Below are 17,273 nucleotides of genomic sequence, written 5' to 3'. Positions count from 1 at the left end.
AAAAAAAAGAAACAGATTCAAGCCCTTTGATAAAAGTTCATTGAGAAATCTAGGTCACACATATCTTGGCATAATACAGTAAAGAATGCAGCTTTGGGATGTTCATTCCATTTTCTTTTATTCAACAAATACCTATTGAGAAAACTAACCACTAGACACTGTGTTAGGTAGTATTTTTTTTTTCAGGGAGGTGTCTGTTTAGGGACAGTAACAGAAAGTAATTCCAAAATGTTAGGTAAAAGGACCCATAAATATTCATGCAAACATGCAAAAAACTAGTAAAAAATGTTGGAAATATTGACCAAAAGGTTAAATGCATCCCTTATATTCCTTCCTTTTTCCAAATATAAGTTTTGTTTTTTAACTACCACTCAGTGACTTTTGTTATAAAAATGTTATGTAATTATCAGTAGGTGTAGACTTTCATGACAAAATGACAACATGGGTGATATAGAAGTCAAGCACATTCCCACTCACCCAGCATCTTGGAAAGGAAGAAAGTGGAAAACAAGAGCCATGCATATCCACATGACCCACTTGGCAATAACTATGTCCCAATCAGCATCCCTTAATTATCAGATTAGAAACTCACTCAGGTGGGCTAGAGAATGGTGCTAAAAACCTCTTTCAACTTACTGCATTGGTAGAAATATTTTGATAGGGATACTGATCCTTAGACCTATAACTGCATTGGAAGGTTATTACACATAAGAATACAGATAGGAAACTGAATTGTTTGTCTTCGTGAAAACCAGCTGTAGAAATAAAGGGAAGCTAGATTTAAAACACAGTGAAGTTACTGCATTAACAATAAATGAATTATATCCTAGGAGTTAGAAGTTTTGGAAAAAATTGCTCCAAGTACTTATTACAGTATCAAGCATATATATATGAAATTGCAGAGAAAAGGGTAAGGGCCAGGACTGTAAATCTATGACCCATTTAGAATAAGAGCAATATTTAAAACCATAATATTAGATTACCTTATGAGGCAATGTTAAGAGAGAATAACAGAGAATTCATTCTATGGAGAATAATAATGGATGTTAGTTGTAAAAGGATTCAGTAAGAGATAGAGTAAAACATCCATGAGTGATAAGAAAAAAAATGTGTGTATACATATCTCCAGAGGCATGCCATCAAATAGGCCCTGAGAGAAGAGTTTCTTTTTGTTCAGTGCTTTAAAAGGTAAAGAATACTGAAAATAAAAAGAGCAAACAGAGGTACTGGGATTTGACCCATTGGACATTATGACCTTATTGTAAATGCAGTGGAGTTCAAGGAGAAAGTGGATTCAAGAGACTTGGAGTCAGTGCATGTGGATCACCTCAAGAAAGCTATGTAGCAATATGTAGGGTGAGCAGCAAATAGAAGTATTAGTAGGACTGAATGCATTGCCTCCTCTTGTTATTGTTTTGTACACACATTTACCTCCTTCACTAGTAATAAGAAAAGAGTCAACTTAAAATTTAGGAAATTGAAGAAGTCAGAACAGAAAAAGACTACCAGCCTAAAGCTGATCAGAACTGGGATGTGCATTCATCGCTATCATTTATTTAATTCATGATTTCTGCCTAACATTAGAACTTCTTGGCCACAGGAAATCAAAGAGCTGAAACTCCAAACCTTGGTTCTTGTGTTCCAATGAAAGAAAATTTAAAGTCGGACACCAAAAATCATCAAGAGAAATTTATTATATGTGAAAGTAAAGTAGAAGCATAGTGAGGCTTAAAAGCAGAGAGCACTCTCAAAAGAGAGAGTAGGCTGTTTTCAAGCAGAGAATGACAAAGGAGACAACCTTGTCTCCAAGTTTATTACTGATAGATGTTTACCAGGATAACTGGGGACCACCTTCTCTACTCTTTGCTAATCAGGCATTCAATCCCTCCTTCACATTGGGAGGTGGAGTTTGTGACCTTAGTTGGTTTTCTCCGGAACTGTCATGGTGGCCATCCTATTTAGGGGGGCTTCATCTACAAGTCAATCCCATGTTAATGTGGGCACTGGGGTCAATAGCTGGTCAGAAGTTACCTTATTGTGTCTTCACTGCTAAAAGAATATTCCTTGCAGAGAGTTAAAGACACTTAGAGCCATAATTCCTAGCTTCACATCATTATCAATGGAGTCTGTCAAGAGTTAGTCCCATTAATCCATATGTTTTGATGTATTTTCCCATTAGGTCCTTTGTTTTTGCTTATTTTTTTTTTTAATGAATTAACTTTGCTTTCTTCTCTAATTTGGAAGCAGTTTAAAAAACCCTAACGTAATTTAAAGAACACTTGTGACCTTGCCTGCATTTCACTGCTCATTGCTAGCTACTATCTAACACTGTTTCCTCATTTCTGAAAAGAAGATAATCACAGTATTTTGTGAGGATTAGGTGAGATTATTGTTTTAAAGCATTTTCCAGAAATTGATATGTTTTTAGTAAATAATCATCATTATTTACACCAGAACTTTTATAGAGCAGAATGAAATAATGATCTCAAAATACATACATAAATTAACATTTGAGTAAGTAGAGATGGATTTTGCAAATTGTGATTAAAGTTGAGGATGTGCATATAGGTTAAATATAAGACCAGGCCAATTACAGGGCCTGAAGGAGTGCAACTCACTGTCGGTTTTTAAGGTAAGATTTAGTATTTAATGTAACCAGAGGGGTATTAGTGGTGAAATAAAGACTGACTCTTAAGGATAAATGGATGTTCCAGTAGTTGTGTAGGTGTCAGTCTAAGAGATGCATAAGGAGGAGAAGTGATGTCATTATGAGGAACTGTGAGTGGAAAATCTAAATTTAGAGTGCCATAGATTGTGGAAGGATTTTTCTCAACTTCACACAGACCAGGAACAGAAGAAATAGATAGCAAGTGACTCCAGGCTGGAAATTACATGTGCTATCATGAAGGCAGATGAGGATAAATTCATCTTAATTTGCAGTTGCCCTTGTACAAAACAATTAACTTTACGAGTTAAAGTTAGCAGGGGAATCCAAATTAAAAGGAAATATCTAACTTGGCTTTTGAGTGTGAAGTAGTGAAGTTTAGTAAAAGCAACACAGCACATTTTATGAGTATAGATAGGTTTGAACTATAATATATTATTGAGGGATTTTTTTAAAAAAAGTCTTCAGAATGATGTGAGAAGTATGTTCTATAATAAGTTTGTCACACATTTTGAAAACAAAAACATATTTAAAAAGTATCAACAAGTTACCTTTGTTTAATAGTTATTTTATTTAGGTTGGCATTAATTAATTAATTAGATATGGTTGCATCAGAAGTAGAAGCCACCAGTAAGCTTGGTCTTTCTCTTAGGAACAGCAACAAGTAATTGACCTAAGAAATTATGTAATATGATCTGATTCTCTGGTTACAATGTAGAGCATGGTTTGAATGGAAGTAAAAATGAATGTAGGGGAAAGCAGTGAGTTATTTCAGTAATTTAGACCAAGGACATTGGTACTTAGAATTCAAGAGTCAGTGACAGAGATAAAATGGAGAATAGATAACTAGGAGGGCTGGTAGTACAGCTCAATGGTATAGTGTTTGCTAACATGCAAGGCACCAAGTTTGATCCCCAGCACTGGGTGGGACTAACTGGGAGACAAAGCAGATAAAAGTCAGTATAAAGGGCAAGAGATGGATGGTGGGGGAAGTTTGGAGAGGTGGGCAATGTGAAGGCTGGATCTAATAACCTGTAGATGGCCAGCTGGTATAAAAAAAGAAAAGGGAATCACTGAATACAATTGAGAATACAGTGTTATTCAAAACCTATGAAAGTTTGACTTTTAGGAAGTAAAATATTTTAAATTCTGAAAGGATGTTTTCTGGAAAGCAGAGGTAGGTTTTATTATTAAGAATTTTTTTTTTAAATTACACATTGTATGTAAATAAATGCCCCTGTCAAAAACAAACAAAAATAAAAATAGGAAAAACTAACACCCTTGTCGTTTTGAATTAGGAAAAGTAGCAATGAATTAAAATACCAAAATCCAGAAAATCCATGACAGGTGTGTTAAAATAGGAAAGAGTTACATCTAAAGCCTATTGTGAAGTTGGACATAGAAGGAAGTGGATTTTATGATTTTTTTAAAAGCCTTATATCTTCTGTATAGCTACTTCAGTGACACTAAAGAGGAGTTGAGGTTCAGCAAGTTTTCACAAACATCAGGCATCGGATCCTACTTGCCAGTACTTACTTAGAACCTATGTGTCTGAGAGAAAAATTTCTCAGTTGAATCATAATTACTTCTGTGGACCATTGCTTAGATTCATAAATAATTTAAAAGACTTAGTCATAAAATGATATAGGGATCTTTTATGTATGTTATCATTTGCTGCTTGAATTTTTTTTTCCTTAGAAACATTAAACAATTTCCTTGTCAAGTATAGGAACTAGGTTATATCTAGATTATATATATATATAAATTGTAGCTGCACTTAAAAATTGTAGCATAAAGCTAGTTGTTAGGTTTGTTAACAACAAATTAATGATCTGTTTGATTTTTCAATACAGGGAGAAAAAGGTCCCCAAGGCCCTGCAGGGAGAGATGGAGTACAGGGCCCCGTGGGTCTCCCAGGACCTGCTGGTCCTGCTGGCTCCCCTGGTGAAGATGGAGACAAGGTCAGTGTCCAATATTTTATACAACGTGTTTGAAAGGTTAATTTTTTTCTCAAATGTTTTATAATTAGTCTAAGATTGGATGACAGGTGGAAGGTGATCTTTATCAAACTTTACCATACCTTCCACATGTTGGAAAGTTTTATTTTAGAGGTTGAAAGCTAGTATATCTTCCATAAAACAGTATGTGGGATACAAATAGGAAAATGAAATAAGAGGAAAGTGACAGTAAGTAAAAATAGTAGATGCCAACTAATATTTATCTTAAAAAATTTTTCTGAAATGAATGTAAAATAAAAATAAATACGTGCATATATTTAGCACTTGCATCTTAGATATTATATAATAAGACTTAAGAATGAGTTACATACTGAATTGACAATTATATGCTCTCTTACTAATATAAGTATATAATATATAAGTAAAGACTTTAAGCATTTTATTCCAAATGCAAAGTTGTGTTTGAATTTAATAAATTTTCTAATATTATTCTAAAATGCTATAGAAAATTTGTGAAACAGCACATATTCAAAATGTGCATTATCTTACTATTTGAAAAACTAGGAGAAAAGCACTTTTTGATTAATGTAGGGTTATTTGTCTCTACACCAATGTGTTCCCATTATCATTTTACAGTGGGATATTTGAGATAAAATCAATTTTTTAAATTCTAAATCCAGTTGCAATATTTCTCCATGTTAATCTGACTTTTTGTCTGTATGTTTGTCAAAACTACAAAGCTAAACACACAGATCCCAGGATTATACATCTTAAAACAGTGATGTTAAATGCTAACATGGAATTGTGTTAAAGATAAAATGTAATAATTCAATGATAATGATAACAATGCAACGCAAGTTACCATGTTACAAATAAACTTTCACTTAACTCTGTCAAATACAGGGTGAAATTGGTGAACCAGGACAGAAAGGCAGCAAGGGGGACAAAGGAGAAAACGTGAGTTTCCAGCTGCTTATTTCCAGCGTCATTCATTTAACAGCTTTTACTGTTTACCATGGATAGTTTCCCATAATACTACTTACTTACCTAGCCAAATGTTTATAATATCAATACTTTATTACCTTTGTGTTATATCATTCCATAATGCTGTACATTTCTGTGAGGTCTTCTGCTTATGTCATTAAGTCCAGTATGATATTTGTAGGTTATTTTTAAACTCCACTCTAGCAATGAAAGAGTACTGTAATGCAATAGCCAGCCTGCTTTTCCATGTGGGAAATACTATGCAAACATATGCCAAATTAAATACCATTCCTGTGGTCTTTACCTGTATATAAATTGATAAATCTGTTTCCATATATTCTAAGTGCTTATTTTGGAATATTTTTCTTAACAAATCTTGAAGCTGGTGAAAGAATTTCTTTTGTGTAGCCAAATGGTGTGTTCATTCTTGCCTCTCAGGCTTTTCTTACTCACTGTTTACCAGTTTAAACCCTAATTGAATTATATTTTTTAAAATTTCCCTTCTTCTTAGATTAAGTAAGGTAAGTGATAATATCTCATGTACTTTTCCTCTGCATTTATTCATTAATTCATGCTCTTTAAAGAGCATCTACAGACATTTAGTTCTTATTTTCCTCTTTTTCTTTCTTTAAGTGTTCCATATTCTGCAATAAGAAGGCAAGGTGGGGAAGTACAAAGTAATGTTCTACATTTGTTATTTTTTCAACTAGTATAGAAGTTTACATAACATTCTAGAAATTATATTCCATTAAGCCATGACTCTGTCCTGTGACCTATTTATCATCCTGATGCTTTTCATGTTTCAGTTATTGCATACATTAAAACATAACTTCGAACAAAGTTTTTTTTTTCTTTTTAGAATTGATTCTTAAACTGAATAGTCACCAAAATCCAGTGTGATGAATGGTCCTAACTAAAGAGAATAATTTGTATCAAAACAAGAAGCAGCTTTCAGATAATGCAATATTTAACCCATCGTTAGTCCTTCATGTATTTCTATATCAGGAGAACACAACCTTAGTGAGTGATGGGCAACATTGATATTCTGGATCTATGCTGTACAAGTATCACAGGAAATTGTGTATGGAAACCATATGCCTAAGTGTGAGGCAGTTGCTATTGGATATAAATTAAAAGTTCTATTTTAGTAAATTACCTTTTCTTAGGTTTTGTTTAGATTTCTTAAAGATAAGTAAATACAGTTTGTCTAATTAGAAAACCTTATGTGATTTCCAGAAGCCATGTTTGAAAGGTTTTATTTCCTCCTTAAAGCTATAATTAAATATGACTGGTTGACTATAAGCCAGAAGTTCTGAAAAATTTTTGTCTCAGGACCCTCGTAGATTTAAACACTTTTTAAGAATGCCAAAAAGCTGTGCTCCATGTGGATTATTATACTATGAATTAAACTGAGAAATTTTAAATACTTACAAATTGATTCATTAAAACTAAGAATGATAATCCCCAGGCAGTTTTAATGAAATATAGCTATATCCCCCCCCCAAAAAAAATATATAGTACAAAGAGTAGCGATGCCTCATATTTTGGGGGTCTAGATTAATAGAAGAAGCTATATCCTCAAATGTGCTTCTCACTGCAGTCTGTAATGATAGGTTGTTTTGGTTGAAATCCAGGCTCACATATATATGAAGTTGGAAAGGCAAGAGTGTTTTGAAATCTTTTTTCAGATGATGTGGGGTATTTTTGATTCTACCTCAACATTTAATAAATCGTAACTTTTCTTAAGGTCAATTGTGGTATGGAATTTGCTGTCAAATCAGTGAGCTCCTTATGCTATTACGTTTTTATTGGTCTACCTTGCATTTGAATGACTCTTTTCCTCATATATAATTTTATATCATCCTGCAATGATCATTTGAAAATTATTGGTTGACTAAGTAAGATCTTCAAAGTATTAACACGTTACTTTATACAATATCAATAATATCAGAAAATGATTTCAGATTGGGCAGCAGAGAGGCCTGCAATGGCAGATATAAGATTTCAGAATTCTAATATTGCTTGAAAATTTCAATGTTATCTTTGATGCATTTATAAATATTGTCAGTTTTTTTTAATTCACAAACTTCCTTTATTTGCATCACATCTCTGCCAAATTCCCAAGTTAAATAATTACAATCTTACTGTTTGTCTTGTCTTTTAAGTAAAAATAGAATTCCATATAAAAAGTGCTGCCTCAGCATCAAATCAAACTACAGTCCAAGTGCCTTTTTGAAAGAGGCGTTGTACTTCAATATATAACAAAAGAACTTTTTCCTTCAGTTTGGTCCTATGAATATCAAAGGACATGTGCTATTTTTATGTGCTATTCCTGACAAAAGAAAGTCAATATTTAATAAAATGAAGGATGATTCATGCTTCATCAAGAACATAAACATCATTTTATGATGACAGAGTTCAGGACTATGAAAATATAGTTATTGCTTTTATAATTTGTAGCTATTGACATGATGATTGTTAAAGTCGTCAGCAATTTTATCATCATTAGTGCATCATTACTGCAAATGCCTAGACTGTATAAAAGATAACATCGTAGTAGTGTTTTTATATGAAGAATTTTGAACTGGAAGAAAACTCAAATGGTCTCAAATACCCTCAGTGGTTTGCAGACAACATTTTTGGAATCTTTGCTGTAAGCAATCTTCCCCAAAGGTGGTAACCATAGAATAAAATAGAATTCAATGACTCTTGATTGCCTTCATATCTTTTATAGAGCCTGACTAGTTTTAATGCAAGAAAATAAGATAACAAGGATATATCTATGCAAGTAAGGCTCATAATGCCTTTGGAATCTATTGTTCAAAATAAAGAGTCCAATATACTTGATATATAACATCAAGTTTGTGTGTGTGCTCATATTAGAAGTTTGAAATTTTCATGTATCTAAATTACATACTATCTCTAGGGAGTCTTCAGAATTCTCATGTTCTGTTAGAAGATATTACATAGACAAATTTTTCATGTACTATTCCTGACCCATACATTTTCACTAAAGAAATCTGGTATTGTGAAAAAATTTTAATGTGAACCTTCGACTTGGTGTATATTAGTGTACAAATCTATTTTTTACATATCTACCACATATAGATGAGAAGGCTTTCAGTAAGTGTCAATTTAAAATTGACTCCAAATATAAAATTATGGATCTCCAAGGAGTAAAATAAGCAGCAGTTGACAGTTCTAAAAGTGAAAATTTTCTGAGTAATGTTGCTGTTTGTCCAAAGGGTGTAGAGAGGTTTAATAGACCTTGATCCGTCAAAGGTTTTGCTTTTTTATTGCAAAGGTTTTGCTTTATATAGGATTTTCTGGCTACAGTTTTAAATTTACTGGTCTTTATCTCTCTCAGGGTCCTCCCGGTCCTCCAGGTCTTCAAGGACCAGTTGGTGCCCCAGGAATTGCTGTAAGTATTCCATTTTGTTCAACCAAGATCTCCTTCGTGAAATTTATGAAATGTCACATAACCCAATGATTTTTTTGTGTGGTAATGTTTTATTTGTATGTTTGACACTGACTCACAGTTAATTTTTGTATGGTAATAAGTTCTATTTGTATGTTTGATATCGGTCATGTTTAAATTATATTGCATAGCTAACCAAGCTTATCCTTAGAACAAGAAAACGTGACTTTCTTTCAACCTAGACTATAACTAGTTGAAAATAACTTAATATGTAATACATTTTTCACTGTTAAAAAGCTTTTGCTTCATTCGTATATATGATCAACTCACAATCAGCAGTACTCCAGAAACATGAAATGTTAGCAACATGAACAATGACATGTTTGTAGCGAATAGTGGGAATTTGGTTTACATTTTACTTTGGTTATTCTCAAATATATCAGCTTTGAACAAATTGCAATGGAGACATTTTATGACTCGTATCATAATGGTTTTCCAATTCATGATAATTTTCCTTGCTGCTCCCTAGGGAGGTGATGGAGAACCAGGTCCCAGAGGACAGCAGGGGATATTTGGGCAGAAAGGTGATGAGGGTGCAAGAGGTTTCCCTGGACCTCCTGGTCCCATAGGTCTTCAGGTAAGTGGTTCTCTAATTGTTTACTCCATCATTTCCACCTGGTTCTTATGTCAGGTTCACCTAGTGGAGGCAAGAAAAGCATCTTTCCTTGTTTCTATGTAAGAACAATATTTAACTATAATGGTTATTTTACTCACATTATATCTGAACTTCAACTGCCTTTTACCAAGTGTTCTTAATTTTTCTGAACATGTGTCAGCCTGATTCCTGTTTTTGCAGTACATTTAGCTCTTAGGCTAAATACCTCAGGTATTATAACACCCCTTTCTTCATTCCTATATTTTAAAAAAATCAACTACATATGTATAAGTCTGATAAGTAAGGTAAGACATTAGAATGGTTGTTTCCTGGGTCTTATAGCAGAAATTTTAATAATTCAGGTAACAACAAACATTCAGAAGTATTAAGAGAAATATCACACTGCCAAAAAATAGTAAGATAAACAATAATAGGTAGATTAATAGTAAACCAATTGAATTTTTTTAATTAAAATAATTTGTGTTTTATGAAGCATATCTGGGAAGGAAATATTATATTGCAAGACATTGTAGATGAGAAACTTTTATTTCTGTAGCATAGATCTTACAACTGGACTCTTCTTGGCCATCTCTATTCTGAGTATGATTCGCTTTCCACCTGATGTTCACTGATCCCTATAAACTTTGCAACCGTCTGGTCTTTTTCCCCTAACTTATTCTATACTTACTATTCTCTACATATCTAGTGATTCCTTGTAAGATTGTAAAGATGTTTTAAATGGAATTTAGGTAATGTGGATGTTGCTTGTGCTCAATTAGCAATATTAGAAATGATACATTAAGTAATCTGGCTTACCGTACCTTAGAATTTGTGAAGTCATAAAAAAGTATATGAAAGTGAAATTTGTATATATTTAATCATCTTTATTTTCCTAAATAAAATCGTAAAAGTATTGGATTTTGGTATTAAATAGCTTGTTATGTACATAATTGTTCAAATTACATCTTGTCACATAATAATTTTAATGTAATTATTATGGTTAAAATAGGGTTTTTTTTTACTCGTTAACATGATATTCTAATTATCTGCTTCATTTTAATGACAAAATTTTTTTATGCTTGAAAAGTACAAAGCTTTACTTTCATATTTGTATTTGACATTTTTATAGTTGTAAATAAATAGTCATGAGTACTACTTACAGTATGTGTGAGAAATACACATATTTGAAAACAAGAAAGCATTAAAACAAGATCACCAATGGACGTGTTACTATTCAATTTCTGTTTTTGTCATGTATGTGATTACTCTGAATTCTGTAAGGTTGTAATTTAGGAACTTGTGCTCTCATGGTTAAAAAAAATTGCCTTGTAGTTTATATTTATAAAATTGCCATTATGTGCTTCAATAGAAATTATCACCTTTTTCATGAAATAAGAAAAAAGTGTTCCTTGGTGAGGATGACTCAAGAAATCAATTTATTAAAAAATTGTTCATATTGTCCCATAACTACATCTTTAAATAGGGATATTGAAAAAATGCTAATGTAGTTAATATGTACACAATTACATCTATCCTTTAATTGATTCTTCATAGAGTTAGGAGCAATCACAATAGACATTGAATAAAATTACTTAATTTGATATTTATTGTTTATCTGCATATGAAGAGAAAGAGAGTGGGTTTTTTTGTTGTTTGTTTGTTTGTTTGTTTGTTTGTTTTTGTGTGTGTGTGTTTCAGAGAGAGAGTTTTTGACCTAAATTCATTTTTGGTGTTTCACTGAAGTGGCAGATGATTTTAAATTCACAAACCCTACAATAGAACCTCTCCATGCATAAATCACTCCCTAGGAGAAAGTTAGGACATATGAAAACTGATTATCACTAGAATGCCATTAAGCACATTTAGTTATTTGCTGAAAGAGAATTTTGCTTATTATATCTCTATTAATTTCAACAATAAAAATATTATATCTTAACTCAAATTACAATACAACTTAATTTAAAATATTTTGATTTTTTTTTTATTTGGAGGTTTCTGTTGAACTGATCATAAGCCTAAAATAAGATGACAATATAAAATGTACTTGCAAGAGACAAAAAACTATTAACATATTTATGTAACATTTAATATGGGGATTTTCAATCAAATGTACTATATATTAAAATTATATATAAACTTGGACTAAAGATAAAGAATGTGACTTAATATTTGTAATGTTTTTAAGAACTTTACATTTATGTTGCAGTACATACTTCTTAAGAAAATTGTCTGAAAGTGAAATATTTGTTTCATCTGTGTTAAACTTTACTTGCATGTTTAAGTATTTAAGTTCTTTCTGCATAAATGAAATGGAGTGTCTGAAGTTGACGACCTTTGAATCTAACATTTTAGTAATCTGCCCCTGGTGATTCTGCATAGAGTACTATCTAAGAAACAATACGTGGTTACTTCTTTGTAAAAAACTTAAATATTAATTCTAGACACTGCCTTCAGAGCATGGTAACAGCTTAGAAAGCACATATAGCAGTCTCTTTTCTTAGATATCTTACTAATGTTTGAGGGAAACAAATTAAATCAGTATATATATATATATATATATATATATATATATATATATATATATATATATATATATATAACTGGCCATTATAAGTCAGTAATTAAGTTTTACACATAAAATGAATATATACAACATTTTAAAAGTTTACAGATATATTCAGTAATGTACTCTTTCCTGCGGGTCATGTGGAATTAGCAGGTCATAAAAACAATTTCAGGGTTATTACCTGCATTTAAAAAATGAGATAGAACAGGATATGGTAAAATAGAATAAAAATTTCAAAGGTCATTATCTATCAAAATGGTGAACATTGCCTTTTGAAATTCATGGTTCAGCTACTTTGCACATGCTTGCATGTGTGAGGATTATAAGTAAATATTATTGTGGGTCAGGGTCAAATAATTTACAACCATGGCAGTACTGCACCAAAATCAATCATTTTATTAAAATACTAGCATTTATTTAGATCTTTAGCATTGTTTATATTTTTTGTTAGTTAGAATACTTCTGAAATACCATAGTAAAAACATTAAACATAAATTTTGTGGATACTGGAGGAAGAGGTCAGTGGTAGCATGATTGCCTACCATGTGTAAAGCCCTGAGATTGATCACCAGCACTAAACAGCAAAACAAACAACAAACAAATCCATGTTTGAAATGCAAATATTGTATACAAATGACTATATCACCAAAAAGTTTAAAAATGAAAATAATTTATAATCTTACAATTGAAAACTTACCATAAATTTCTGTCCAACAACTATTATACCTATTTCACATACATATTCTACAGTTAAATTTATACCATGTATCTTCATTGGTATTTGGCTTTATTATTATATATAGTATTCTTGTTTAGAATATTAGTATCAAATTAATAGTAGTATACTATTCTATCAGTTTGTTTATGTAGCTATTTTTCCTGAGATTAAACATTTTAAATAATAGAGAATTTCCAATTTCACAGTCAGCATTACAAGAAACTTTTTTTTTGGCTTGTTTCTTTTGATTTGTTTGCTTTCTTAGGTTTCATGCTTTCACCATTTATTCAGCAGTATTTTATTGAGATCTTAGTTTTTGTTTGTTTCTTTGTTTGTTTGGCCTCTGCCAGTTCTAAGGAAGAAAATAATTGACACTGCCCAAAAGTAGGCCAATATTATAAGTATGTAGAGGAGTCACACAGTCATGTATATAGGTATACAATTCAAGTACACACAAGTACTGTTGTGATAAGAGAGAGAAAATATAAATTCTTCTGCTAATTGAGTAAGTGATATGGAAGAAGTAAAATAATTTTCACATAAAGATGGTCAAGTAAAATTTGAATCCAGCCTATTCTAGTTTTATACTGTAACACAGAATTTCTCCTAAAGCAAATGGATACAGTGGAAATTAATTTGAGGAAACAATGTATAAATTTATAATTTTTATGGTCATGTGAATTTTTTTAAGATTCAGAGATGAATTAACAGGCCCAGACTTCAGAAGATATGTATAATATTGAAGATATATTGAAATATCAATTTTACAAAAGAGTTTTTCAAAGTGATACCTGTCTATAAAAACCTCCCCTAGATGAGATATTCTGAAATAATCTGGGATAATATTTTTCAGAAGATTTGTACCGTGGCAATGTTATTATATCCAGTTCATTAAAAAGGTAGAGTAAATGGGTAGGTGTTCATAAATTCCAAAATCATATGATGTACTTAGTTATAGTAAAGAAAATTGAACAGTATAATATTGAACAAAGCACAGATTTTATCTGTAAATGTAGGTATAAGATTTTATCACATGAGAGCAAAACTTCCATTATAAGTATTTTAACAAATGTTAGCTTCTGCATTTTAATTTCCATGTATTTATCTTACTTTATACTTAATTCGTGACTTTTGACAAGATGTATTGAGTGATTTTTATTTGTGTACTATGTTTTCCTAGGGTCTACCAGGTCCACCTGGTGAAAAAGGTGAAAATGGAGATGTTGGCCCCATGGTAAGTTTGTATTTTCTACTTTTTGATGATTATTGTGAATCTCCACACTGTTAATTTATTTTTAAAAAATTTTTGGTTCTTTTTATTTATACATAATGTTATGATTCATTTGGACACAATAATAAAAGCCTGGAATATATTATATGATGCTCTATTTCAGTCCCCAGTATTTCCTCTTTCCTTCCCTCCTTCCCTTGCCCTGTTTGCTTCTGTCTACTGTTCTTTCTGCTCTTTACTTTTACTTTCAGGTTTTTGCTGCTGTTGTTAGTACCATGGGTTTGTACATGACAGTGATATTCATATATGTCCATAGGAAAGTTAGGTCAGATTCATTCCTCTGTTCTTCCCTTATCCTATCCCCTCTCGCTTGTCCTTTTTCTTCAGTCCTGTATACTATAGGGATGCAGCCACATCAGTGTTTATAGCAGCACAGTTCACAATAGACAAGCCATGAAACCAAAGTATCTCTCAACAGATGAATCAACAAAGAAAATGATGTGTATATATACACAATGGAGTTTTACTCAGCCATGAAGAAGAATAGGTGGAACTGGTAAATGGGTGGAACTGGAGAATATCATGCCAAGTGAAATGAGTCAGACTGATAAATCAAAGGTCTAATGTTTTCTTTGATTTGTGAAAGCTAGTCCAAAATAAGTGGTGGTGGTGGGGAAGACAGGGAGAAAAAGAAAACTAGAAGGGGGACATTAAATTGAAATAGAAGAAAGATTAGTGTACTACTAATTTCTTTATTAGAATTTATTGATCTGCACAAAGTAGTCCTAAAGACAATGGTGCTTTCTGTTTTACCCCTCACCTTTTTCCTACTCTGTCTCCATCTGCAGCCATTAAATATTGATATCATTATTTCAGCTATATCTCCTTTTCTTTATTTCTCACCTCAGAATAATATTGTATACATGTTTGGCCTTCATATGTTGTTACTTTCTTACCTTTATGTCTTTTATGAAGATGCCGTATTTTAGTTGCTTCTTAGGCTTTAACTTTGGACTTTGATGTGGAGCAGCATAAAATAAATAATAATCATACCAGATTTGTATAATTAGCAATTGTTGATGGATAATGAGATTTTCTTGTAATACTTTGAAACAAATTATAAATTTAATAAAGAATTCAGTTGTAATTAGCATGATATGACTTATAACGATCTACATTTATTAATTCTGACTTTCTGCCCTAAAACCTTAAACTAAAATTTGAAATGCATATATTTGTTTATTAAGCACTAATTTTGATAAGAAAATAATTTGCCAAAGTAATTGAAATCTATAATGAAATGTTATAAATACATTTCATAATTGCTCTTTCCTTTCAACATTGCCCCCAATTTTTACTTTCTTGAGAAAACAATTTTGGTAATTTCATACCTGTATGTTAGATTTTATTCTCTTTAAGGACCACAACCAGATTAAGTAGAAGAAATGTGGAATAATCATTGCTGATTCAGATAGCTGGTTAATAAAACTTCCAAGCAGCATCCAATATGTAGCAAACTACTCTTTAGATATGGTTGCTATGGTTCCATGAATCATTTATAAAGGGGGTATTTTTCATATGGATTATGTAATACATAACTAGAGTCATAGTTTTAATCTACCACAAAATCATCCTGTAAAATTTACCTGACTTCCAGAGTAGAGAGATCAAAATTTTGTTCTAAGTGTCAACTGGAATGATCAGACCTGCAAAGACTACTGCTCTACATTAGAAATTCTGGAGAATTTGAAAGTCAATGTGCTATATTAAATTATTTGCTGTCAGTACATTTGACAACAAAATTCTAGCATATGTTTCTGTCTCTGAGAAAAACTAGATATATATTTATGAACTTATGTTTCAACACAAGAATAAGGATAACTGTATTACCTTTTCTACACTAAAGGGACCACAAGGACCCCCAGGATCTGTTGGTTCAGTTGGTGGTGTTGGAGAAAAGGTAAGAAATTTAGTAAGATGCCATTTGAAATAGGTGAAAGTAAGAGCTTTTGATAATATTGTATACTTTTATATATTTTGATAAAATTGTATTAAGTGCTTCTAATTTAAAGGGATCTTTAAGTATTTTACATATAGTTATATGACTTACATGACATCTACTCTGGTACTTAAACACATTAAAAGTTAAAGTACTTTTGAGATATCATGTTTTTGATTGCCAGATATTGTACTGAATGCTGTACATGGGTTATTTTCTTTAATCAATGCAACAACTTCATAATGATGGTGTCATCATTATCCACCTTTGAGAGCTGGAAAGCTGAAACTAAAAAATCTTCAGTAATTTCATCAAAGTTTTTTCATTTGAAAATATGATACTCCACTCCATGAATTTCTGATGGGAGTTCAGTCTCTAGATAGTCATAGGACTGAACATAGAAGAGATTGTTCAACGTAACTGACTTAAAAGGGAAATAGAAATGTTCATGACACAAAAGAATTAGTCATTGATTTTGTCATGTTTTGAGTTATATTTCCATTACTAATAATATGACCTGTCTTTGGCACTTTTCAAAATAGTTAGCATATGCCAAAACATCCAGGTTTGGAATAGCTTCCTTTTCTGATGAACATGATTTCATTTTAATAATTTTCTCTTCTTTTATGAAAATGTCAAAATGATTCACTGATTTTTTAAAAAATTTGTATTCATGCTCACTTCTTAATAGAATTATGAAGAAAATTATCATTGGTATTTTCTTGATTTAAAAAATAAATTATTTACCAGTTTTGAGGAAAGAATTGTATTTCATAGCAGAAAATATTATATGGTAAAAAATTTAAATTTTTCCTGAATTTGATGATTATTTAAAGATATCAGATTTATCCCAAACTTTTAAAAGTGATTCTGCTTGTCTATAATAACAATGGCTTAGGAGGCTGAGGCGGGAGGATCACAAGTTTGAAGATAGCCTTGGCAACTTAGCAATGCATTAAGCAATTTTAGTGAGATCCTGTCTTAAAATAAAAAATACAATGACTGAGGATGTGGCTCAGTGGCTAAGTGCCCTGGGTTCAATTCCTGGTACCAAAAGGAAAGAAGTGATTCTGCTCCTT

At 31.6% G+C, this 17,273-nt stretch overlaps 1 protein-coding gene across 1 annotated transcript in view; it reads left to right on the top strand.

Moving 5' to 3' along the window:
• The window catches only part of LOC143640281 (uncharacterized), an 82,181-nt gene that overhangs the window by 29,456 nt on the left and 35,452 nt on the right, over positions 1 to 17,273 (top strand). The window contains 6 exon segments of the mRNA XM_077108131.1: positions 4,519 to 4,626; positions 5,527 to 5,580; positions 8,975 to 9,028; positions 9,555 to 9,662; positions 14,145 to 14,198; positions 16,102 to 16,155. Of these exon segments, the coding sequence (XP_076964246.1) occupies positions 4,519 to 4,626; positions 5,527 to 5,580; positions 8,975 to 9,028; positions 9,555 to 9,662; positions 14,145 to 14,198; positions 16,102 to 16,155 (432 nt within the window).

The sequence above is a fragment of the Callospermophilus lateralis genome, unplaced genomic scaffold (assembly GCF_048772815.1).
Source record: "Callospermophilus lateralis isolate mCalLat2 unplaced genomic scaffold, mCalLat2.hap1 Scaffold_161, whole genome shotgun sequence".
Classification (NCBI taxonomy): domain Eukaryota; kingdom Metazoa; phylum Chordata; class Mammalia; order Rodentia; family Sciuridae; genus Callospermophilus; species Callospermophilus lateralis.
The sequence above is the reverse complement of the archived record's forward strand: the minus strand, read 5'-3'. Positions and strand labels throughout refer to the sequence as shown.